General features: G+C 38.7%; 1 protein-coding gene across 7 annotated transcripts in view; it reads left to right on the forward strand.

Annotated features, from left to right (window-relative positions):
* Positions 1 to 25,596, forward strand: part of CEP135 (centrosomal protein 135) — a 186,990-nt gene that overhangs the window by 78,265 nt on the left and 83,129 nt on the right. For all 7 annotated transcript variants that reach the window (XR_012516837.1, XR_012516838.1, XM_074396162.1 and 4 more), the window contains 9 exons: positions 1,642 to 1,757; positions 1,831 to 1,985; positions 10,829 to 10,884; positions 11,911 to 12,079; positions 13,513 to 13,623; positions 13,906 to 14,091; positions 20,104 to 20,313; positions 22,114 to 22,316; positions 24,806 to 24,910. Coding sequence is in view for 5 of the 7 variants with exons in the window: in XM_074396162.1 (XP_074252263.1) it covers positions 1,642 to 1,757; positions 1,831 to 1,985; positions 10,829 to 10,884; positions 11,911 to 12,079; positions 13,513 to 13,623; positions 13,906 to 14,091; positions 20,104 to 20,313; positions 22,114 to 22,316; positions 24,806 to 24,910 (1,311 nt within the window). In the remaining 2 variants the exon portion in view is untranslated. The remainder of the gene's footprint in view (positions 1 to 1,641; positions 1,758 to 1,830; positions 1,986 to 10,828; positions 10,885 to 11,910; positions 12,080 to 13,512; positions 13,624 to 13,905; positions 14,092 to 20,103; positions 20,314 to 22,113; positions 22,317 to 24,805; positions 24,911 to 25,596) is intronic.

Below are 25,596 nucleotides of genomic sequence, written 5' to 3' on the forward strand. Positions count from 1 at the left end.
CAGCTACCTGAGAGACTGAGGCAGGAGTATTGCTTGAGCCTAGGAGTTCAAGGCTATAGTGAGATGTTATCATGCCACTCTACTCCAGCCTGGGCGACAGAGACTGTTTCAGGCAGGTAAGGCGTATGTTCCTCTCCATTTCCCTGAGGTACCTATCTTCTTTTTTCCTTCCTGTGTCAAGCATTTTTCACCAAATTACCAACAAACAGACTTTTTTGTATCAACCGTAATCTTTAATTCTCCAAATAGAGAATCTTTTGTCTAAGTTCTCTGTCTGTTGTCAGAGGACGTAATATAAAATCTCATTTTTTAACCATGTCTTAAATTACTGTCATTCCCTTTATTTGCATCGTTTGTTGAGATCTGGCATTTTATACCCCGGATCAAAGCTACATAATACTGTAAGGGAGCTTCTGTCTACCCAGGAAGGATAGTTTCCCAGAACATGCTAGCCAGTCTTTAGAGCTGGGGTCAACAGTCTTTTTTTGTAAATAGACAAGCGTCAATATTTTAGACCAAGCTTATCCAACCCACCATATTTCGTTGTTATTCTGTTTTGTTTCATTTTTTGTTTTGTTTTGTTTTGTTTTAGGCTTTCAGCAGCCTGAAGTCATGGTTTTTAGTTTCTATCTCTAGTAATAAGCGAAAAAGAGGGATGAGAAAGACTTTACTGGCCCAACCAGAAACAGAACCTAAGAACCCATGACTGTATTACTCCCGTGGACACCCTGAGACTATGCGGGCTACATAGTTTATGTCACACCTACTTAACACTGCCTTTGTAGCCTGAAAGTAGCCCTAGACAGTATATAAAATGAAGTAGTGTGGTTATGTTATAATACTTCATTATGGACACTGAAATTTGGATTTCATATAATTTTCATATGTCACAAAATAATAATTTTCTGTTGAAATTTTTTTTGTCATTTAAGCATGTAAAAACCATACTACTCAGGCCTTACAGAAACTGGCATCTGGCTATAGTTTGTCAACCTCTGCTCAAGGAAAAATTGTTTCCAGCCCAGTTGGACAATTTACTTTTCTCAATCAACCCCTAGTAAACATCCTTATGCCTCACAACTGCCAGCTATGAGGCTCTAAACAGTGAGAATCCTGCAGCTGAAAATACTGTCAGACTGTCTTCAATTCACCGTAGTCTTTATGTGTGTATGTTCAAAACCAGAGGGTATACTCTTATCTAGGATCAAATAAATGCTGTAGCAGATTTTCCTGGAAATTACCCATAAACTCTAGCCAATATATATTAGTTGTTTTACTAGGATTTCTTTAGATGTATTCAGAAAACCAAAGGTAACTAGTCTCCCATGAGAAGTATTTATTTGTTAAGGTAATTGATAACCATTTTATTTTACTTTACTTATTTTTGAGACAGGGTCTCACTCTGTCAGGCTGGAGTACAGTGGCACAATCATGGAAGATGGAACCATTTGGAAGAAGAATGGTAGACAGCAGGAAATAATAATATATAATGCCATTGATTATACTGGAAGAGCTTTAAAATAAAAAAATAACAGAAACTTTAAAAATAAGACCTCAAAATATTTTAAGACATCTCATTTTTTGAAAGTATTTCTATGAGAGATAAAGAATACCATTTGTTTTTATCCACTGATTATTTAGGATGGTGAATGAGCAGCTACAACGGTCGCTTGATGACTGTCAGCACCGACTTTCCATAAAAAGGAGTGAAGTTGACTCAGCCCAAGCACAAATTAAAATACTGGAGGAAAAAATAGGTAAGTGTTTTAAAATCTTCCTACTGCAAATCCTAATATACTTTGTCTAACAAACATTTCTTTTCATTTATAGATGAACTAAACCTTAAGATGACTTCACAGGATGAGGAGGCTCATGTAATGAAAAAGACGATTGGTGTTATTGATAAAGAAAAAGACTTTCTCCAGGATACTGTAGATGAGAAGACAGAAAAGATCGCAAATTTGCAAGAAAACCTAGCTAATAAAGTATGTGATTGTTTTATATAATTTTCCAGCATCCAAACAGAAAAGGTTATTTTGTTTGTTTTTGATGTGGGCTCTCACTCTGTCACCCAGGATGGAATGCGGTGGCATAATCACAGCTCACTGTAGCCTCTACCTCTTGGGCTCAAGCGATCCTCCCACCTCAGCCTCCCAAGTAGCTGGGACTATAGGCATATGCCACTCTGCCTGGCTAATTTAAAAAAAAAATTTTGTGGAGATGGGGTCTTACTGTGTTGCCCAAGATAATCTCAAACTCCTGGGCTCAAGCAATCCTCCCACCTTGACCTCCCAAAGTATTGGAATTATACGCATGGGCCACTACCCCTGGCTAGAAAAGATTATTTTATTTTCATATATGCATTTCTTTTTTTTTTTTAAAGGTTTATTTACTTTTGGTTGGGTGTGGTGGCTCACACCTGTAATCCCAGCACTATGGTAGGCCAAGGCAGGAGGATTGCTTGAGCTCAGGAGTTCAAGACAAGCCTGGGCTACATGGTGAGACTCCATCTCTACCAAAAATAAAAAAAATTAGCCAAGCATGGTGGTGTACACCTGTGGTCCCAGCTCTCAGCAGGCTAAGATGGAAAGATCACTTGAGCCCAGAGGCAGAGGTTGCACTGAGCTGAGATCATGCCCCTACACTCCTGCCTGGTTACACAGCAGGATCCTGCCTCAAAAAAAAAAAAAGAAAAAAACTAAATACATAAAAATTTATGTACTTTTATTGGTACATATGAGATATACATATTTTTGGGTTACATAGGATAATTTGAGACATATAATTAAGTCAGGGTAATTGGGATATTTATCACTTTATTTTTTTCTTTATGCTAGGAATGTTTGAATTATTCTTTTCTAGCTATTTTGAAATGTACGCTGGATTAGTGTTAACTAGTTTCACCCCATTGATACCTATTGAATACCAGGTCTTATTTCTTCTAAGCATATATTTGGTGCCCATTAATTAACCTCTCTTCACGTCTCCTCCCTCTTCCTTTTACTGGTCTTTGGTAACCAGTTTTTAGCACCCACATATGAGTGAGAACAAGCAGTGTTTGTCTTTCTGTGCTTGACACGTTTCACTTAGCATAATGACGTCCAGGTCCATCCATGTTGCTGCAAATGGCAGCATTTCATTCATTTTCATGGCTGTTTAAATATTTCCTGTTTATGTATACCAGGGGCAGATATTTCTTTGATATATTGATTTCCTCTCTTTCAGATGTTTACTCAGTATGTAGTGGAATTTCAGGATTGTATAGTAGTTCTGTTTTTAGTTTTTTGAGGAACCGTCATACACTGTTTTCCATAGTGGCTATACTAATTTACATTCCCACCAGCAGTGTACAGGAGTTCCCATTTCTCCACATCCTCGCCAGCATCTGTTATTCATCTTTTTGATAAAAGCTATCCTAACTGGGGTGAGATGATATCTCATTGTGGTTTTAATTTGCATTTCTCTGATAATTAGTCATGTTGAGCATTTTTTCACATGCTTTTTGGCCATTTGTATGCTTTCTTTTGATAACTGTCTATGAAAATCTGTTGCCCATTTTTAAATTAGATTATTCAGAGTTTTTTTGCTATTGAGTTGTTTGAGCTCCTTGTATGTTCTTGATTATTAATTCCTTGTCAAATAGATAGTTTGCAAATATTTTCTCCCATTCTGTGGGTTGTCTCTTTACTTTGTTAATTATTTCCATTGCTGTGCAGAAGCTTTTTGGCTTGATATAATCCCATTTGTATGTTTTTACTTTTGTTGCCTATGCTTTTAAAGTCTTATACAAACAATATTTGCCCACACCAATGTCCAGGAGCATTTCTCCAACATTTTTTTCTACCAGTTCTATAGTTTCAGGTCATAGATTCAAGTTTTTAATCCACTTTTGATTTGACTTTTGTATATGGTGTGAGATAGGGGTCCAGTTTTATTATTCTATATATGGCTATCCAGTTTTCCCAGCACCATTTATTGAAAAGACTGCCCTTTCCCTGTTGTATGTTCTTGGCATCTTTGTGGAAAATGAGTTGGCTTTAAATGTGTAGATTTATATCTGGGTCCTCTATTCTGTTCCACTGTTCTGTGTGTCTGTTTTTATACCAGTACCATGCTGATTGGATAGCTATATGGTATATTTTGAAGTCAGTTAGTGTGATCTCCTGCTTTGTTCTTTTTGCTCAAGATTGCTTTGGCTGTTTGGGGTCTTTTGTGGTTCCAATTTACTTGAGGATTTTTTTTTTTTCTCTATCTCTGAGGAATGTTGTTTGTATTCTAAAGGGATTACATTGAATCTGTAAATTGCTTCGAGTGGTATTATCAGTTTAACAATATTATTACTTCAATCCATGAGTATGGAGTATCCTTCTGTTTTTTTATGTCCTCTTCTATTTCTTTTATTAGTGTTTTATAGTTTTCCTTGTATAGATCTTTCACATCTTTAGTTAAATTGATTCTTAGGTATTTTATATTATTTGAAGCTATTGTAAATAGAATTGCTTTCTTGATTTCTTTTTCAGATTGCTGTTGGAGTATTAAAATGCTGTTGATTTTTGTGATCTTGATTTTATATTGTATACCTTTACTGAATTTGCTCATTACTTCCAACAGTTTTTAGTGGAGTCTTAAGGTTTTTCTAAATACAAGATTGTGTAGTCTGCATACAAAGCTAAGTTGACTTATTCTTCTCCAATTTGGTTGCCCTTTATTTCTTTCTCTTGACTAATTGCTCTGGCTAGGACTTCTGGTATTATGTCAAATAAAAGTGGTGAAAGTGGGCATCCTTGGCTTGTTCCAGATCTTAGAGGAAAGGCTTTCAAGTTTTCCCCATTCCGTATTATGTTGGCTCTGGGTTTGTCATATATGGCCTTTGTTATTTTGAGGTATTTTCTTTCTGTACCATTTGTTAAGGATTTTTGCAATAAAGGGATGTTGCAATTTGTTGAATGCTTTTCAGCATCTATTGAAACGATATATATGGTTTCTGGCTTCTGTTAATGTATCACATTTTTTGATTGTGCATGTTGAACCATCCTTGCATCCTTGGGAAGAATGTTACTTGGTCATGGTGAATGATCTTTTTAATTTATTTAAAAGGTATTACCAACCCAAATGCCCATCAATGATAGACTGGATATAGAAAATGTGGCACATATACACCATGGAATACTGTGCAGCCATAACAAAGCATGAGTTCATGTCCTTTGCAGGGACATAGATGAAGCTGGAAATTATCATTCTTAGCAAACTAACACAAGAACAGAAAACCAAACACTGCGTGTTCTCACTCGTAAGTGAGAATTGAACGAGAACACATGGACACAGGGAAGGGAACATCACATACCGGGCCCATCAGGGAATGGGGAGCTAGCGGAGGGATAGCATTAGGAGAAATACCTAATGTAGGTGACAGATTGATGGGTGCAGCAAATCACTATGACACATGTATACCTATGTAGCAAACCTGCATGTTCTGTACATGTATCTCAGAACTTAAAGTATCATAATAATTTTTAAAACACCGTGTTGTACACAATAAACATATACTGTTAATTGTCAATAAAATAAAATAAAAATTATTTTTTAAATTGAGGAAAAATATTGTCGAATTTAGTTTGCTAGTATTTTGTGGAGGATTTTTACATCTGTGCATCAGTGATTTTGGCCTGTAGTTTTCATTTTTGGTTGTGCCTTTGTCTGGTTTTGGTATCAGGGTAATGCTGGCCTTGTAGAATGAATTTGGAAGTATTCCACCCTCTTCAATTTTCTTGAAGAGTTTGAGCAGGAATTGATAATATTTCTTCTTCAGATGTTCAGTAGAGTTCAGCAGTGAAGCCATTAGGTCCTGGACTTTACTTTTGTAGAAGACTTTTTATTACAGCGTCTATCTTATTACTTGTTATTGGTTTGTTGAAGTTTTCTATTTCTTCATGGTCCAATCTTGGTAGCTTGTAAGTGTCCAGGAATTTATCCATTTCTTCTAAGTTTTATAATTTGTTGGCATATGATTGTAATCGGCTTTCATGATTCCTTGTATTTCTGTGGTCACAGTTATGTCTTCTTTTTTGTTTCTCATTTTATTTGTTGGGTCTTCTCTCTTTTTTTCTTAGTCAACCTTAAAGGTTCATTGATTTTTGTTTTATCTTTTTTAAAAACCAACTTTCCATTTCATCGATTTTTTTGGATTGTTTTTTAGTCTCAATTTCATTTATTTTTGCTCTGATCTTTTTTCTTTCTTGCCTTCTACTAACTTGGGGTTTGGTTTATTCTTTTCCAGTTCCTTGACATACATCATAACTAGGTTGTTTTTTGAAGTCTTTTTGTGTGTTTGTGTGACAGGGTCTCACTCTGTTGCCCAGGCTGGAGTGCAGTGGCAAGATCATGGCTTATTAGAGCCTTGAACTTTCAGACACAAGCAATTCTCCTACCTCAGCCTCCTAATTAGCTGGTACTACATATGTGTGCCACCATGCCCAGCTGATTTTTAATTTTTTGTAGAGGCGGTGTCTTACCGTGTTTCCCATGCTGGTCTCGAACTCTTGGGCTCAAGTAGTCCTCTGGGTCTGCCTCCCAAAGTGCTGGGGTTATAGGCATGAGCCACCATGCCCAGCCTCAACTTTTCTGTTACAGATATTTGTTGCTATAAACTTCCGTCTTAGCACTGTTTTTGCTGTATTCCATAGATTTTGGTACATTATATTTCCCTTTTTATTTGTTTAAATAATTTTTAATTATTTAAACAAATAATTGTTTAACTTATTAGTTACTTCTTAATTGCTTAATGAGAGGATTGCTTGAGGCCACAAGTTTAACACTAGCCTGGGCAACATAGTGAGACCCCTATCTCTACACACACACACACACACACACACACACACACACAAAATTATCTAGGCATGGTGGTATGCATTTGTAGTCCCAGATATTCAGGAACCTGAGACAGGAGGATCACTGGAGCCCAGGAGTATAACGCTGTAGTGAGTTATAATCACACTATTGTACTTCAAGTGTGGGTGACAGAACAAGACCCAGTCTCTAAAAAACAACAAACGAGACAAAGCAAAACACCCACAAAGAAAAATCTCCAAAAAATTCTACACTTTAACTCTGTCTCTCTCACATTCTGACTTTTAGTTGTCTTAATTTACAAATTTGTATATTGACTATGTCTTAACAGGTTGCTGTAGCTGTTCTTTTTGGTAGATTACTTTTTTAGGCTTCATACTAGAGTTATAAGTAGATTGTATACCACAGTTACAGTATTAGAGTATTCTGGGGTTGTCTCTGTATTTGATTTTACCAGTGGGTTTTATATCTTCAAATGTTTTCTTTTTGCACATTAGCAAGTTTTTTTCTTTCAAATTAAAGAACTCCTCTAGCATTTCTTGTAAGATGTGCCTGTTCGTGGTAAATTCTCTTAGCTTTTGTTTATCTGGGAAGGACTGTATCTCTTTTTCATATTTGAAGGATCCTTTTGCTGGATAACATATTCATGTATGGCAGTGTTTTTCTTTTAGACATTTGAAAATGATAGTCTCCTTCCTCTTGGCCTGTATGGTTTCTTTTGAGAAGTCTGTTTCTAGATGAATTGGAGTTCCTTTATATGTTATTTGCTTTTCTGTTTCTACTTTTAGGAACCTATCTTTGTCCTTGGCTTTGGAGAGTTTTTTATATGACTTGGGGCAGCCTTTTTTTTGGATTGAATCTAGTTGGTGTTCTCTGACCTTCCTATACCAGGAAATTTATCTTTCTCAAGTTTTGGAAAGTGTTCTGTTATCATTTCTTTGAATAAACTTTCTACCTCTTGCTCTTGCTCAGCTCCCTTTTGAACACCAATAATCCTTAGGATTTGTATTTTTCTATATCCTGTAGGCAAGTTTTGGTCCTTTTTATTCTTTTGTTCTTGTTGTTCTCCTTTGACTGCGTAATTTCAAATAGCTTGTCTTCAGGCTCACTGATGCCTGCCTCTGCTTGATCCATTCTCCTGTTGAGATCCACCAATCAGTTTTTCAGGTCGGGAAATAGATTTCTCAATTCCAAGATTTGTTTGACATTTTTTATTATTTCAGTCTCTGTTAAATTTCTCTGATATGAGCCAAGTGTGATGATGTGCACCTGTGGTTCCAACTACATGGGAGGCTGAGACAGGAGGATCCCTTGAGCCCAGGTCGTCAAGTCTGCAGTGAGCTGTGATTACACCATTCCAGCCTGGGCAACAGAATGAGACCCTGTCTCAAAAAAGAAAATTTCAAAAAAAATTTTTTTTTTTTTTTTTTTTTTTTTTGAGACGGAGTTTCACTCTTGTTACCCAGGCTGGAGTGCAATGGCGCGATCTCGGCTCACCGCAACCTCCGCCTCCTGGGTTCAGGCAGTTCTCCTGCCTCAGCCTCCTGAGTAGCTGGGATTACAGGCATGCGCCACCATGCCCAGCTAATTTTTTGTACCTTTAGTAGAGACAGGGTTTCACCATGTTGACCAGGATGGTCTCGATCTCTTGACCTCGTGATCCACCCGCCTTGGCCTCCCAAAGTGCTGGGATTACAGGCTTGAGCCACCGTGCCCGGCCGCCTCAAAAAAAATTGTTATGATAATTTTCTGAATTTATTTTCTGTGTTATCTTGGAGATCACTGAGTTTTCTTGATGTCTTAATTTTGAATTCTTGGCCAGAGAGCTTAGGTGTCAGTGTCTTGTCAGGATCAGTCACTGGTTCCTTGCTTTGTCCATTTGAAGAGTTTGTGGCTCCCTGTTTGCTGTTGTTTCTTGTGGATATATGTCTGTGTCTTTGAAGGATTAGTTATTTATTCCAGTCTTCTCTGTCAGGCTTGTTTTTGGTTGTTTTTGTTTTTTTAAGACAGAGTCTTGCTTTGTCACCCAGGCTGTAGTGGACTGGTGCAATCTCAACTCACCGCAGCCTCTGTCTCCTGGGTTCAGGTGATTCTCCAGCCTCAGCCTCCTAAGTAGCTGGAATTATAGGCACGAGCCACCATGCCCAGCTAATTTTTGTATTTTCAGTATAGATGACGTTTCACCATGTTGGCCAGGCTAGTGTCAAACTCCTGACCTCAGGTGATCCACCTGCCGCAGCACTGGCCTGGTTTGATTTTTTTGCTTTTTCGTTTTTTTGTTTTTTGTTTTTTTTTTTTTTGAGATGGAGTCTCACACTGTCACCCAGACTGGAGTGCAGTGACGTGAGTTCAGCTCACCACAACCTCTGCCTTCCAGGTTCAAGTGATTCTCCTGCCTCAGCCTCCTGACTAGCTGGGACTACAGGCACCAGCCACCACGCCGAGCTATTTTTGTTTGTATGTTTAATAGAGACAAGGTTTCACTATGTTGGCCAGGCTGGTCTTGAATGCCTGACCTCATGATCCACCCACCTCAACCTGCCAAAGTGTTGGAATTGCAGGCATGAGCCACCATGCCCAGTCTTGTTTTGGTTCTTATTGATTATGTTTGCTTAGAGATTCTTCAAACTTTATTGAGTTTCCTATACTTTTTTTCCTAGGTCACTATCTCCTTTTTGTCACTAGATAGTGGCCTAGACCCCTGCCCATCTGGGATGAGGGAGGTCCCAAAGGGGATGTCTCAGCAGTGTGGAAGGGCTGGCTAAGGGTTTGTGCCCACAAGACCTGTGGAATGTACCTCCTACAGAATGGTGTTACTGAACTACAACTCTGATTTATTGTTTGGCCAAGTAATAGAGAAGAGTTTCCAGGGATGAGGAGGTGCTCCTACCTCCCCACTTTGTCTCTGGCTGTCCTGAGAGATAGGTCTCCCTTCAGGTATCCATGATGTTTCCTGTGTGTTGAGGTATGGAACAGGTCTTCTGCCAAATTACCCAAAATAGTAGAGAAGCTGATTATCCACCTCAATATCACCTTTTTCAGTGTAGAAACCATGAATTAGGGGAGATTCTCCATGCACCTGGTACCAGCAGATTAAAGGAAGAGGTGTCACAGATGTGAAAATTTGATTCTTTTACCATCTGCTCAGAGATTTTTTACTTCTCTGTGGCCCAGGAACTGACTCATCCTTGTATTTGAGTCCTGGGATAGTGCTGATGATAGTGTTAGCATTGTATATTTATTTTGTGTTTACTTTGTGAGGACTGAGGTCAGCTTGCGACTACACCACCATTTTAGAACCAGAAGTTTCCCAACTATGCAATTATTATTGCCCATGTACAAGTTTCTAAGACCCAGGGCCATGTTTTCTAACATGCTTAAATGTCTTTTTTTTCAAATAATATTACTCTTCAAAATGTGATTTTATCTATTTCTAGAAAGTGATTTTGGGCCGGGCGCGGTGGCTCAAGCCTGTAATCCCAGCACTTTGGGAGGTCGAGGTGGGCAGATCGCAAGGTCAAGATATCGAGACCATCCTGGCCAACATGGTGAAACCCCGTCTCTACTAAAAATACAAAAAATTAGCTGGGCATGGCGGCGTGCGCCTGTAGTCCCAGCTACTTGGGAGACTGAGGCAAGAGAATTGCTTGAACCCAGGAGGTGGAGGTTGCAGTGAGCCGAGATTGTGCCACTGCACTTCAGCCTAGTGCCTGGTGACAGAGTGAGACTCTGTCTCAAAAAAAAAGAAAGTGATTTTATCAGAACTCATTAAAGCAAACTCAAGAAAACTATTCAAGGGTAGTCAAAACATGCCAATATGTCAAGTACGACTGGGACATGGAGATGTTTCCTTGGAGCTTTGTTTTAGGAATACTTTATATAATTGAGCTGCATATTTGAACTCTGTGAATATGGCAAGTTATATAAATTTAGTTAAAGACATTTTGGTTTAAAATCTGACACATTTTTATAATTTCTGTAGGAAAAAGCTGTTGCTCATATGAAGATAATGGTCTCAGAGTGTGAATCATCTATGAAGTAAGTCATTAATGAAATTACATCCTGCTTTTTAAGAGATTTTCAGTGAATACAGCTTTATCTGTTCAGTAGCAGTTCAGCAATAGGAGAATTTCCCTTTCAATTTTTCCATTTTTGCCAATGGCAGCATCATTTTCTCAGTCTCCAGCTTGAAAATATGTTACCCTCTTTAACCTCTCATTTTCTGTCATCCACATCTAAACAGTTATATCTTATTAACTACACTTCTACATACCTACTTGTTCCTTATTTTTACTATAATTACCCTACTTGGAGCCTAATCAGTAAAACTTGAGTTACTTTAATAGTCAATCTTGAATTTATTCTCCTTCTAAACCTATCTTGAGCACTGTCATAAAAGTTTACCTTTTATGTCTAGTCTCTCTAGACAGATTATAAGCCACTTCAAGAAAAAAGTCACTTGTTATATTTATTTTACATACCCTTAAGATTTTATATAATAGTGGTGATATAAACATTTAATAAATATTTGCCAATTGAATCTATGCTTTACTGTTTGTTTGTTTTTGAGACAAGATCTCATTCTGTTGCCTAGGCTGTAGTGTAGTGATACGATCTTGGCTCATGGCAACCTCAGCCTCCCCAGGCTTAGGTGATCCTCCCACCACAGCTTTCTGAGGAGCTGAGACTACAGGTGTGTGCCACCACACTCAGCTAATTTTAAAAAATGTTTCTGTAGAAACAGGGTCTCCCTATATTGCCCAGACTGGTCTCAAACTCCTGGGCTCAAGCTGTTAAACTTTTAACACTTGACAGTTTTCTGTATTGACTTGATTGTTGGAATAATATATATATTTTTTTACTTTATTTGCGTATAATTAATTATTGGTAGACCTCTAAAATATCTGTTCTACCTAATTAACAGGTATCTTAATGCAGCAGTTACAATTTCTTATAATCACAGTATATTTGTATTCTAAGTATACTTAGACTGTAACAGTTTTCTTTTAAATGAACTAGTTTTTAAAAATTTTCCTCATTATTTCCACATCACTCATTGAACAGCCAGCTAAAGGAAACATTGACTAATCGAGATCGTGAGATAAACAGTCTCCGGCGCCAGCTTGATGCATCTCACAAAGAACTTGATGAAGTAGGAAGATCTAGAGAAATCGCTTTTAAGGAAAACAGAAGATTGCAGGATGATCTGGTTACAATGGCAAGAGAAAACCAAGTACGAACATAATGCATAAATTTTGGTAGTTTTATACTATTTAGTCAGTTTGCTAAATATTAAAACTCTAAACATTTTTTCTAAAATTTAATGATATAAATATAAGTGACATAGGTAATTCATTAAGGACAATGGTGTTTATCAGGGTATTAAAAAATGTAGCTTAGGTCAGGCGCGGTAGCTCACACCTGTAATCTTAGCACTTTGGGAGGCTGAAGTAAGTGGATCACTTGAGGTCAGGAGTTCGAGTCCAGCCTGGCCAACACGGTGAAACCCCATCTCTACTAAAAATGCAAAATTAGCTGGGCATGGTGGCATGTGCCTGCAGTCTCAGCTGCTTGAAAGGCTGAGGCTGCAGAATCACCTGCACCTGGGAGGCAGAGGTTGTAGTGAGCCAAGATTGCACTGCTACACTCCAGCCTGGGCAACAGAGTGAGGCGACATCTAAAAAAAAGTAGCTTAGAATGCTGCTAAATATCACAAGGTGTCTAACGGATGCAACTGGTCTTTTCACAGTTTTGTTCTTTGTTGCAAGGAAACCTAAAGCTGGGAGCATGAAATTCTTTATGGCAGAAATCATTGTCACCTTACTAGGTGAGGACATCAGTGTCACTCTCAGAGCAAGGTTTCTGTGTTTTGAAGACTTGGGATAGGTTTTAATTATTTGTCTTCTATCGGCTCTCAAATACACCTGTAGATAAATGAATAAGTGTTTTAAAATGGCAGATACTGAAAGGTATTAGTTCTGTTTGTGCTATTTTCTTAAAAGATTATACTGAGAAAACCAGTGATTTTCCTGTTTTAAATATTTTGTTCTATAAAAATAATTTTCAGTATTATTCAGCATGAAGCATATTGCTGAAATATGAAGGCTTTTTATTGTCATCCCCTGACTACAGCTAGCCCTTAGTGTAAATGCCAGGTATATATGATATATTATGGGAAATGTGTGATAAAGTTTGGTTAAAAAGTCAAGATCAGACCAGGCGTGGTAGCTCCAGCACTTTTGGAGACCAAAGCAGGAGGATTGCTTGAGCCCAGGAGTTCGAGAACAGCCTGACCATCATAGTGACACCTCATCTCAGAAAAAACTTAAAAAAAAAAAAAAGTAGCTGAGCATGATGACATGTGCCTGTGGTCTCAGCTTCTCAGTGGGCTGAGGTGGAAGGATTTCTTGAGTCCAGAAGGTCGAAGCTGCAGTGAGCTGTGATCATGCCATTGCACTCCAGCCTGGGTGGCATAATAAGACTGTCTGGAAAATTTTTAAAAGTCAAGAGCAGCTAGGAAAAATATGTGAAAATAACGCTTAGGAACAGCTTTTCTTTTTTCCTACTCTATCTTATTCCCCAATTTCAAAGGAATTACTTGAGTATAAATAAAATTCATTTGGTGTGGTGTTCATTTTAGATTGTCTTTAATTTTCTGATTTGTAGGAAATCTCACTGGAATTGGAAGCAGCAGTGCAAGAAAAAGAAGAAATGAAGAGCAGAGTTCATAAATACATAACAGAGGTGTCACGATGGGAGAGCTTAATGGCTGCTAAGGTGAAAAACATTATTTAGGTTGGATTTAAAACTGAGGGTTTTTTTAACTTTTTCATGTTTATTTATTCTATCTCTCTAATTAGATATTAAACATTTTAAAGTAGAGATCCTGCCTATTGCGTTTTTCTATTTCCCCCATAGATCTTAGTGTGGTGCCTGCTCAGATATCTAATGCTTCCTAAATTAGGACAGAATGCTCAGTGTGTGTATGTGTTTACGACATGGGTGTTCCAGTAAGTGACAGTTACTAATTTAGAAACAATTTTATTATGGTTTAACCAGGAAAAAGAAAATCAAGATTTGTTAGACAGATTTCAGATGGTTCATAACCGTGCTGAAGACTGGGAGGTCAAAGCCCATCAAGCTGAGGGAGAAAGCAGCTCAGTTCGACTGGAACTTCTTTCTATTGACACTGAGAGGAGACATCTTCGAGAAAGAGTGGAGCTGTTAGAAAAAGAAATTCAAGAGGTAATACATTTATTTTTTTTGTAAAGATGTTGTTTAGTGAAACAGAAAACAACAAAGATACTTTTTTTTTTTTTTTTGAGACAAAGTGTTGCCCTGTCACCTCAGACTAGAGTGCAATGGCACGATCTCACTGCAACCTCCGCCTCCTGGATTCAAGCAATTCTCCTGTCTCAGCCTCTTTTTTTTTTTTGAGACGGAGTTTCGCTCTCATTACCCAGGCTGGAGTGCAATGGCGCGATCTCGGCTCACCGCAACCTCTGCCTCCTGGGTTCAGGCAATTCTCCTGCCTCAGCCTCCTGAGTAGCTGGGATTACAGGCACGTGCCACCATGCCCAGCTACTTTTTTGTATTTTTAGTAGAGACGGGGTTTCACTTTGTTGACCAGGATGGTCTCGATCTCTTGACCTCGTGATCCACCTGCCTCAGCTTCCCAAAGTGCTGGGATTACAGACGTGAGCCACCGTGCCCAGCTGTCTCAGCCTCTTGAGTAGCTAGGATTACAGGCAATGGACCACGACGCCTGGCTAATTTTTTGTATTTTTAGTAGAGACAGCCACATTGGCCAGGCTGATCTCAAACTCCTGACCTTGAGTGATCCACCTGCCTCAGCCTCCAAAAGTGCTGGGATTACAGGCATGAGCCACCATGCCTGGTCTCAAAGATACTTTATCGACCTGAAGTTGTAAGCATTGATAAAATCAAGTTGTGGTAAAGTTCTATCATTCTCATAATTTGCATAGGAGCCCCATTACTTTTTTTTGTAGTAAAAGATACATGTATCAAATTTCCCATTTTAACTATTTTTAAGTAGACAGTTCTGTGGCATTAGTACACTCACAATGTTATGCAACTCTCACCATTATTTGTCACCCTGTTTTCTGTGTCTATGAATTTGGTTACTCTAGGTACCTCATATAAGTGAAATCACACAATATTTGTCCTTTTGTGACTGACTGATTTCACTTAACCTTATGGTTTACTTTACCTCAAGGTTCATCCATGTTGTATAGCATGTGTCAGAATTTTATTCTTTGTTAAGGCTCAGTAACATTTCCTAGTATGCATGTATGTACCACATTTTTGTTTCGCCATTCATCTGTCAGTGGACATTTGATTTGTTTCCACCTTTTGGCTGTTGTGAATAATGCCACTGTGAACATGGGTATACAAATATCTGTCTAGGTGCTTGCTTTCAGGTCTTTTGGATATATACCCAGAAGTGGAATTACTGGATCATATGATAATTCTATGTTTAATTTTTTGAGGAATAACCATGTGGTTTTTCCATAGGTGCTATACCATTTTACATTTCTACCAGCAATGCACGAGGGTTCCAGTTGCTCCACATCCTTGCCCAAACTTGTAATTTTTTAATTTTTTTATTTTATAAGAGCCATTGTAATAGTGGAGCAGTATCTCATGGTGGTTCTGATTTGCATTTCCTTAACAGTTGGTGATGTAGAACATCTTTTCGTTTATTTATTGATGATTTGTGTATTTTCTTTGGAGAAATGCTTATTCAAATCCTTTGTTCATTTTTATTCAGAATGTTTTAAATTGTTGTAGAAGTTCTTTATATATTCTGGGTATTAATACCTTAGTGTATATGTGATTTGCAAATATTTTCTCCCATTGTGTGGGTTGCCTTTTCAACAGTTTTTGATGTACAGAAGTTTTTAATTTAAATGAAGTCCAATTTATTGTTTTTCTTTTGATGCCTATACTTGTGGTGTCATATCCAAGAAATCACTGCTAACTCCAATGTCATAAAGCTTTTCCCCTCTGTTTTCTTCTAAGAGTTTTATAATTTTAGCTTATATATTCAGGTCTTTGATCCATTTTGAGTTAATTTTTACAAATAAGCTTTTGTCATAAAGACAGTCTGATAAAAATCTCATAATAAAAAATTCAAGTTCAGTTAAAATGTAGGGACCCTGAGTTAAATTGATACGCAGTAGTTGGCCATTATTGTCATTTTTGTTTTGTTTTGTTTGTATAGTTTTATAATCTCTATTTTTCAGGAGAAAGTATTGACTATCTGTAGCAGATAGAATTATGGCCTCCAAAAAGACATGTTGAAGTACTAACCCCCAGTCTCTTAGTTGGAAAAAAATGTCTTTGCAGATGGAATCAAGTTAAAATGAGGTCATAGTGGATTAGGGTTAGACCCTAAAACCAATGGACTGATATCTTTATAGGACAATGGATATGTGGGCACAAAAAACCCTGGAGAGAACACCATGTGAAGATGGAAGCAAAGATTAGAGTGATCCGTGTAGAAGTCAAGGAGTGTCAAGGACTGCCAGTAACCATCAGGAACCAGGAGAAAAGCAAAGAACAGATTCTGCTTCAGAATCTCCAGAAGGAACCAAACCTGCCAACACCCGAATTTGGGACTTCTAGCCTCCAGAATTATGAGAGAATAATTTCTATTTTTTTTTAAGCCACACAATTTGTGGCAATTTGTTACAGCAGCCCTAGGAAACTAATACAGATTATAGCATCAGAAAATGGGTTGCTGTTGTAACAAACACCTAAAAATAATGAAAGTGGCTTTGGAAAATTAGATGATGAGTAGAGACTGAAAGAGTTTTGAAGTTTCTTGACAGAAAAGGCCCAGATTGCCTTGAAAAGATCATTGGTAGAAATATGGACATTAAAGGCAATTGTGATGAAGACTCAGAAGAGGGGAGAGCTGTAAAGAAAACTTCTGTAATTTACAGAATACATATATTGTCATGAATGGATTTTGTGGATAACAAATGTTTCCTCTGGTGATGTCTCAGACAGAGTTGAGAAAAATGTTAGCGGACACTGGAGAAAAGATGTTACTTGTTACAAAGTGACAGAGAACTTGGCTAAGTTACGGTCTACTGTTGCTAGAGAAGTAGAACTTGCAAGGGATGAACCTGGACATTTAGCTGAGAAGACTTCCAAGCAAAGTGCGGAAGAGACAGCCTGGTTTCTCCCTGTTATTTATAGTAAAATGTGAGAGGAAAGAGAGAAATGGAGGAAGGAACTGAAAAGTGAAAAAAAAAAAAAAAACAAGACTTGAAGCCAGGCGTGGTGGCTAGCACCTGTAATCCTAACATTTCGGGAGGTTGAGGCAGGCAGATCACTCAAGCAGTCCAACTGTGTCCACCAAAAAACTACGCTCAGGAGTCCTAGACCAGCCTGGGCAACATGGCACAACCCCATCTCTACAAAAAAATTAGCTGAATGTGGTAGCAGGTGCTTGTAGTCCCAGCTCCTTGGAGGGCTGAGTTGGGAGGATGGTGTAAGCCCGAGGTCAAGGCTGCAGTGAGTTGAGATCGCACCACTGCACTCCAGCCTGGGTAACAAAGTAAGACCCTGTCAAAAAAGAAAGAGAGAGAGAAACTAGGACTTGATGATTTTGGAAAATTCTTAGCCTATCCAGATAGTGTGCTCTGGGGTGTGGCAAGAAAACCTTTTGGTGAAGAGATTAGATATGTGAGTCATGAATCCAGTTAGTCATCCCAGCAGAATCACTGCCAGCTTTGATTGAAAGAAACAGAAATGGGATGAAATGAAGGAAGGCTGTTGGACTTCTGGGATCCTGCTAACAGAAAACAGACCAACAGAGCTAATTGGCTGCAAGTTCACTTTCAAGAAAGGACAAAATGACTCTAATGGTAGCTCAGAGACCTGAAAGGCCACCACAGGCAGCTCAGAGGCTCGTGGGGCTGTAGCTACCACCACAAGCCCAGACACCACAGGTCCAGAAGATGGAGCTACTGTTGGTCTCCTTGGTTTCAGAGGGCAAGGCCACTGCCCCTGTGGGACTAGAGGATGGGACCACCCTGGCCAGCTCAGAGGACAGAGCATCAGAGCACCAGAGAATCAAGGCACAAATGACTATTCTTGGGTTTTGAAATCTAATGGATTCGGCCTCCTTGGCTGCAGACTTACTTTGGACTAGTAACTCCTTTATTCCTTCTATTTTCTCCCTTTTGCAGTGGGACTGTCTGTTTTATGCCTATCCCACCATTTTATTTTGGAAGAAGTTTACTTGTTTTCCAGTGTCATAGGTCTGTAGATGGAGGAGAATTAATCCTCGTGTGGTCCATATTCAGAGTGTCACCCATATGTGGTTCAGATGATGCTTAGATGAGATTTTAGGTTTAGAGTTGATGCTAGAATGTTGGGATGGAGTGAATATATTTTGTGTATGAGAAGGAGGTGAATTTTGGAGGATCAGAGGGAAGGTAGAATTGTGTCCACCAGAAAGACATGTTGAAATCCTAACCCCTAGTATTTGTCAACATGACCTTATTTGGAAACAGAGTTTTTGCAAATGTGAACAAGTTAAGATGAGGTTGTGCTGGATTAAGGCAGGCCCTAACCCAGTTAGTGATGGATTACAAAGTCCTTCGAAGTTGAGGGAAATTTAGATACATTATGTACAGAGAAGGCTGTGTGAAGATAGAGGCAGAGATTGGAGTGATATGTCTACAAGTCAGTGAACACCAAGGACTGGCAGCATCTACCAGAAGCTAGGAGAGAGGCATGGGACATATTCTCCCACAGAAGCTCTAGAAGGAGCCGATTCTGCTAACACCCACATTTTGGACTTCCAGCCTCCAGAACTGTGAAGGGATAAATTTCTGTTTTTTTTTTTTTTTTATTAACACCCCCATTTGTGGTAGTTTGTTATGGCAGCCCTGGGGAACTCATACTCTATCTCTAAAAGTTTTTCTGTTAAGAGGAGTATAATAACTAATTAAAGGAGTGCTTTCAACCTTCAAAAGAGTTTTTCAGAAACTGTTCTCAACTAATCTTTATTTTGTTCTTTATTATTGTTCCTGTTCTTATGTAGTATATGAAATTGGTTTTTACTAAAGTATAAATTTGCTTTTACTAAGTATAAACCAATTTCACAATACAATACTAAAGTATTATATTTGTTTAGGGGAGCTTTTATTAATGCACTAAAAAGCTAAATACTTTTATGCAATTGTTGAAATTGATTAAATCTTCACAGCACAATGTTAGATTTTCAATGTGGATCCTGGACTTTTTTTTTTTTTTTTTTTAAAGAAACAGGCTCTTGTATATCGCCCCAGACTGGGGTGGAGTGGCTTGACCATAGCTCACTGCAGCCTTGAACTCCTGGGCTCAGGTGATCTGCCTCAGCCTCCCAAGTAGCAAGGACTATATGCTGTGCCAGCATGCCAAGCTAATTTTTGTATTCTTTTGTAGAGACAGGTTCTCACTATGTTGCCCAAGCTGGTCTCAGACTCCTGGGCTCAAGTGAGCCTCCCACCCTCAGCCTCCCAGAGTGTTGGGGTTGCAGACGTGAGCCACTGCCCTAGCCGTTGTAATAGCCTGTTGAAATAATTTTATTTTTCAAATGCAGAATTCTTCCCCAAACCTCGAAGTAGAGTTTATATCAGTTTGTATTTATCACTCATAATTCAAATTGTGAGAAATTTCAAATGTGGATTATTCTAGAAAAAAAATCTTTATCAGTATTTGAAAATTTTTAAATTTTGATTACTAAAATATTAAAAAGTTATATAATATTTATTTAAGTTAAATTTAAATGACTTCAGGTATTTAGTTTTGAAGTAAACCCCATTTTTGGAATTTAGGATTTAACTAAAGACAGTTGGGGAGTGATATGTATATATGTTACTTTTTCTTGAAACAGCATTGTTGTAACAAAGATACTTTATAAAGGAAAAGTTTAATGCAACTTCAAAAATCTTTCATATTCACAACACCCTGACAATAATTTTCTTTTTTACATCTTCCAAATATATAAATATATACATGAGGTACTTAGTTATCAAGATTAATAATTACACACAATTCCTTTTGTAAAGCATTAAATAGATCATCTTTAAATAGTAGGCAGCTTCCTGAGACTAGTTTAAAATAAGCAAAAATTGGCTGTCATATTTTTCTAAAGTGGGGTTGTTGTCTGCAATCTCAAGTTCTTAAATTTATTGGGTTATTTTAACTTTTTACTTGTTTCTTTTTATTTTTCAGCACATAAATGCCCATCATGCTTATGAATCTCAGATCTCATCAATGGCAAAAGCCATGTCTCGATTAGAAGAAGAGCTGAGACGTCAAGAAGAGGAGAAAGTGACAGTATTAAATGACTTGTCATCTCTTAGAGAACTTTGCATTAAACTTGATTCAGGCAAAGATATTATGACCCAGCAACTGAATTCCAAAAACCTTGAGTTTGAGAGGGTAAGAAAGAGAAATTGTCTTGGCACATTGTTTTATTAAGCCCTACTCTAATTGTTTTACTTTACCATTTACCATGCCGTACATATATTTGTTTCCTTTTGGAGTAGTTACTTTTTTTTTTTTTGAGATGGAGTTTTGCTTTGTCGCCCAGGCTGGAGTGCAATGGCGTGATCTCGACTCACCACAACCTCCACCTCCTGGGTTCAAGTGATTTCCCTGCCTCAGCATCCCAAGTAGCTGGGATTACAGGCACCTGTTAACACACCTGGCTAATTTTTGTATTTTTTAGTAGAGACAGGGTTTCACCCTGTTGGCCAGACTGGTCTTGAACTTCCGACCTTAGGTGATATGCCTACCTCGGCCTCCCAAAGTTCTTGGATTACAGGCATGAGCCACTGCGCCTGGCCTAAAGTAGTAACTTTTGACTACAGGATTTTGACAGCCAGATTTGACTACTTCATTTTTTGCCAAGATTTCTCTGGCAAACGTAGTGATGAAAGTGAGTTCTGTTTTGGAATAGATGACTATCTAGGAGATTATTAGTTTTCTGATTATAGGTTAGGAACATATCCTAATACATTCTTTCTTTGTTTAAAAGTAAGACTTGAGGCCAGGCATGATGGCTTATGCCTGTGATCTAAACACTGAGAAGCTGAGCAGGCAGATTGTTCAGGAGTTCAAAACCAGCTTGGGTAGCATGGTGAAACCCTGTCTCTACAAAAAATACAAAGAATTAGTCGGGCATGTGGTGTGTGCCTTTAGTCCCAGCTACTTGGGAGGCTGAGGCAGGCAAGGTTGACTTGAGCCTAGGGTGTTGAGGCTACAGTGAGCAGAGATTATGTGACTGCACTCCAGCTTGGGCAAAAGAGTAAGACCTGGTGTCAAAAAAGAAAAAAGTAAGACTTGAATGAAGGATTGAAGAGTTCAGTGCTTCCAAAGTAGAATATTTTTCTCGATAAAAGATCTTAAGGTATTTAAATCTTACTTAATTAAGTCTATTTAGCTAGAATTTGCCATTCCCAAATGGAGGCATTACTTTAAATAACCAGGTGTATGTTTTCTAACATGGATGTTTTCAGTTTTCACTCATCTAGTAGTATCTTTATTTTCAGGTACTGAGAAGCTACAATACTGGCTTTATTATGTAATCAGAGTAAGCATATTCAACAAGAAGGGTCTCATTGCCCTTAATGATTTTATGTTAATGACCTTCTCTTGACAAGGCAGCATGACTGAAAACTATTTGAGGGTTGGAGTAGATTTGATAGCCAAATAAGCACATAGTAAATATAGCAAAGTTTATTTTGCAAATTAAGTATTTTTCTCATACTTAAATGGTTCATAATTTTTAACCAATACCCAAAATGAAACAAGTGATGGATGAATAGTTCCACGGAGCTATATTGTCAGATAATTTTTTCAGAGTAAATTTAAAATTGTAGCCGGGCGCGGTGGCTCAAGCCTGTAATCCCAGCACTTTGGGAGGCCGAGGCGGGTGGATCACGAGGTCGAGAGATCGAGACCATCCTGGTCAACATGGTGAAACCCCGTCTCTACTAAAAATACAAAAAATTAGCTGGGCATGATGGTGCGTGCCTGTAATCCCAGCTACTCAGGAGGCTGAGGCAGGAGAATTGCCTGAACCCAGGAGGCGGAGGTTGCGGTGAGCCGAGATCGCGCCATTGCACTCCAGCCTGGGTAACAAGAGCAAAACTCCGTCTCAAAAAAAAAAAAAAAAAAAAAAAAAAAAAAAAAAATTTAAAATTGTACTGAAGTAATCTTACTTTGTTTTTCATATAGGTTATGGTGGAATTAGAAAATGTAAAGTCAGAGTCAGACCTGTTGAAAAAACAACTGTCAAATGAGAGACATACAGTTAAAAATCTTGAATCATTGTTGGCTACAAACAGAGATAAAGAATTTCATTCTCACTTAACCTCCCATGAGAAGGATACAGAAATCCAGCTACTTAAAGAGAAATTAACCCTTTCTGAAAGCAAATTGTAAGTGTCTTATGTCAACTTATGCTAAGAAAATTGCTTGTGAAGGACAGATTTTAAGTTTTTTTTAAGTGGAAGAAAGGTTAAGAACATGAAGAGTAGGCCAGGCGCAGTGGCTCATGGCTGTAATCCCAGCACTTTGTGGGAGGCCAAGGTGGGTGGATTGCCTGAGCTCAAGAGTCAAGACCAGCCTGGGCAACATGGTAAAACCTCATCTTACTAAAAATACAAAAAAAATAGCCAGGCGTGGTAGCTCACACCTGTAGTCCCAGCTACTCGGGAGGCTGAGGTGCTAGAATTGCTTTAACTGGAAGATGGAGGTTTCGGTGGGCTGAGATCACACCACCGCACTCCAGCCTGGGTGACAGAGCAAGACTTTGTCTCAAACAAACAAACAAAAGGAATATGAAGGGTAGTACAAAACCAAAATATTTGTGGCGGGGTCACCACCTGTTGGGGTCTGTCCTGCAGACCCTGACTCAATGATAGATAACTAAAGTACACTGAAACACAGATATTATGCTTTGCCAGTTCAGCTGAGTGTGTCCTGGCAGCTTATGGGCACCCTGGAGAGTGCTGTAAATAGTTGTGACCACTGGCCTCGACACGCTGGCCTCTCTGGCCGTTATTTAGCACACGTTAAGTGACAAAAATTCTGAGTCAACACCACTAGAGAGAAGATTAAAGGACAGGTTCCAATGCCCAAAGCAAACACCATTAGTGGGTGATATTCCTTGATCAACCTTCCCCTGAGAGAGTTATCCAGAATGATCAGAGGTTAATGAATAAACAAGTTAGGTAAACCCCCACATTCCTTTGTTTCTACTCTAATTTATTTAACTAAGGGACAAGGCTGCCTTCAGCCAACAACCATAGAAAAAACCCTTAGGCCTTCCAAAATGGTTTGAAACCATATTCAGTAACTTTCTCTAATATTTTTCCCCTAATATTTTTCCCACCACCCTGAGTGAATCCCCAATGTTTGGCTTCTATGTCTGCTGCTTTTGGAAATTCAGGAGACTGGCTCTAGAGAAACACTGCGTTGGGATGTGCAGACCTGTGTATCTTCACTGCAGAGGTGGTACCGTGGGAGTGAATGGGAAGAGAAACGTTAGGAAAGCGCCTACATTTGAGGAATGAACAGAGGAGTCAGTGAAGGAGGGCGTGTTCTCAGGAGAAGAGGTGGCTGTGTCTTCTGCTGTAAATTAGGAACATAAACTATTTTTTTTTCACTACAAAGTCCTTTATTAACAAGGCAATAAAAACAGAAGAGAGAGAGATGTCAAAATACTTTTCTTGGAGGCCTCAGGAGGGAGAGGCACTGTCAGGACTCACCTGGCCCAGGGAAGGCGACACCACCAGAGGCAGAATGGAGGTCAGGGCCCTGTCCGGGGGGACAGCTGGCCCAGGAAGGCTGGGGGGAATAGCTCGGGCCTCAGGCAGGGACTGTGCAAACCCTGAGGCTGTGCAGGGAGTGATGGGTTGGGGGCTTAAGCCCCGAGCACCATGTTCCCCTGCCTGGCACACCTAATCAGGCGAGCAGCTGCCTACTCCTCCAGCAAGTACATACAGGTGTCCACAGAAGGGCCGGTGCCTGCACACAGCCTACATACAGAGAGCAGAGCGAGGGTCCCCCGGCAGGAATGGGGGCTCATTCCAGAGCTTAAGGAAATAGTTTAGAGGAGTCTTTGGAAGCTTGGATCGAGGGAAGAACAGGGAGGCTGCCCTGTTCCCTACCAGTCTCAGGAAGCCAGGCCTTCCTACCGCCACTGGAGGACCTCGATGACGCTGCCGATACCATCCTCAGGCACCAGGGCATGGTCGAAGTTGAAGGTGCTGATGTAGTAGGCAGAGATGTCAGCAGCAGCCTAAAAAGGCTGTGAGATTTGACCCACATATGTGCATTGATTACTTTGGGAGAGATTGATGATATCATATCTTTAGAATAGAAAGATTTAGACATATTTATAGGAAGAGAAAAAGAAACCCAGGTTAGAGTACACATGGAAGAATGAGTTTTTAGAGATTTAGACATATTTATAGGAGAGAAAAGGAAACCCAGGTTAGAGTACACATGGAAGAATGAGTTTTTAAAGATTTAGGCATATTTATAGGAAGAGAAAAGGAAACCCAGGGTAGAGTACACATGGAAGAATGAGTTTTTGAAAGGTACTAAAAATATTAATATTTCTCTTTCCAAGGCAAGAGTCAAGAAAGAGCCAATGAAGACACTTTATATCTTGGTGTTACAGTTTATTTCTCATTCAAATTTGTGTCCTTAGCACTGCTTTAGTGCTTAGCACGTAATAGAAGTTCAGTAAATCTTTCATAAACTAAATGAATGAAAAAGAAAATGTGATAGAAGCTCTAGAAGTTTAGAGAATTCTTGTTGAAAGGTCTTGATCTTCTCTTCATTAATTTAGAAAACCCACAGCACTTGACTCTACAAAACAGAATATTTATTTCTTGACTTTTTAAAATTTATTTTTAAGGACTAGTCAAAGCCGGGAAAACACCATGCTTCGAGCTAAAGTGGCACAGTTACAAACAGATTATGATGCTCAGAAAAGACAGATCTCAACTGAGAGATACGAACGGTAAGACAAATTTTGTTTACATTTGACAGTGTTTTTATGTGTTCTCTATCATACTTCAAGAAGTATTTAATATGGCTTGCAAAAAGCAAACTTTTTTAAAAGCTGATACATAAAGTACATTTCTTTGGTAATTCTTCCTTTTAAAAAAGTCAACAAGTATTGCAGAAGGTAACATCCCTGCAGTAACTAAAATAGCAAGTATTACATAGTGGATGCTTTATAAATATTTATTGAATAAAATTGTTTAATAATCTGAAAAATAAAGTAGCAAGTATTGTATAAATATTTAGAGCCCAAAATTATTTCAAAGAATATAGAGAAGGAGCAACAACCCCTACACGGGCTCCAGAATGTATGGTTCAAGTAGGATGCTCCAAATACAAATCGTCGTAGAGGTAACGCTATTGAAGGCAGAAGCAGCAGTTGGCAAATGTGGGCCAGACACTACGTAAGTGTCTGAATAATCCTACCAGCAAATCTGTTATTATACCTACGTTATAGGAAACTGAGATCACATAAATAGTAAATGGTAGGACCAAGAGTAAAACCAAACAGGTTTTAATTCTAAAACCTGTACCCATAACCTCTCTAGTATATTCCCTACAGCTTAGTAATTTTCATATTCACTCATATTTTGGTTCATTTGCTTTATGTTGAAAAATTTAATCCCCAAGCATTACAAACCC

The sequence above is a fragment of the Saimiri boliviensis genome, chromosome 3 (assembly GCF_048565385.1).
Source record: "Saimiri boliviensis isolate mSaiBol1 chromosome 3, mSaiBol1.pri, whole genome shotgun sequence".
In the NCBI taxonomy this organism is placed as follows: domain Eukaryota; kingdom Metazoa; phylum Chordata; class Mammalia; order Primates; family Cebidae; genus Saimiri; species Saimiri boliviensis.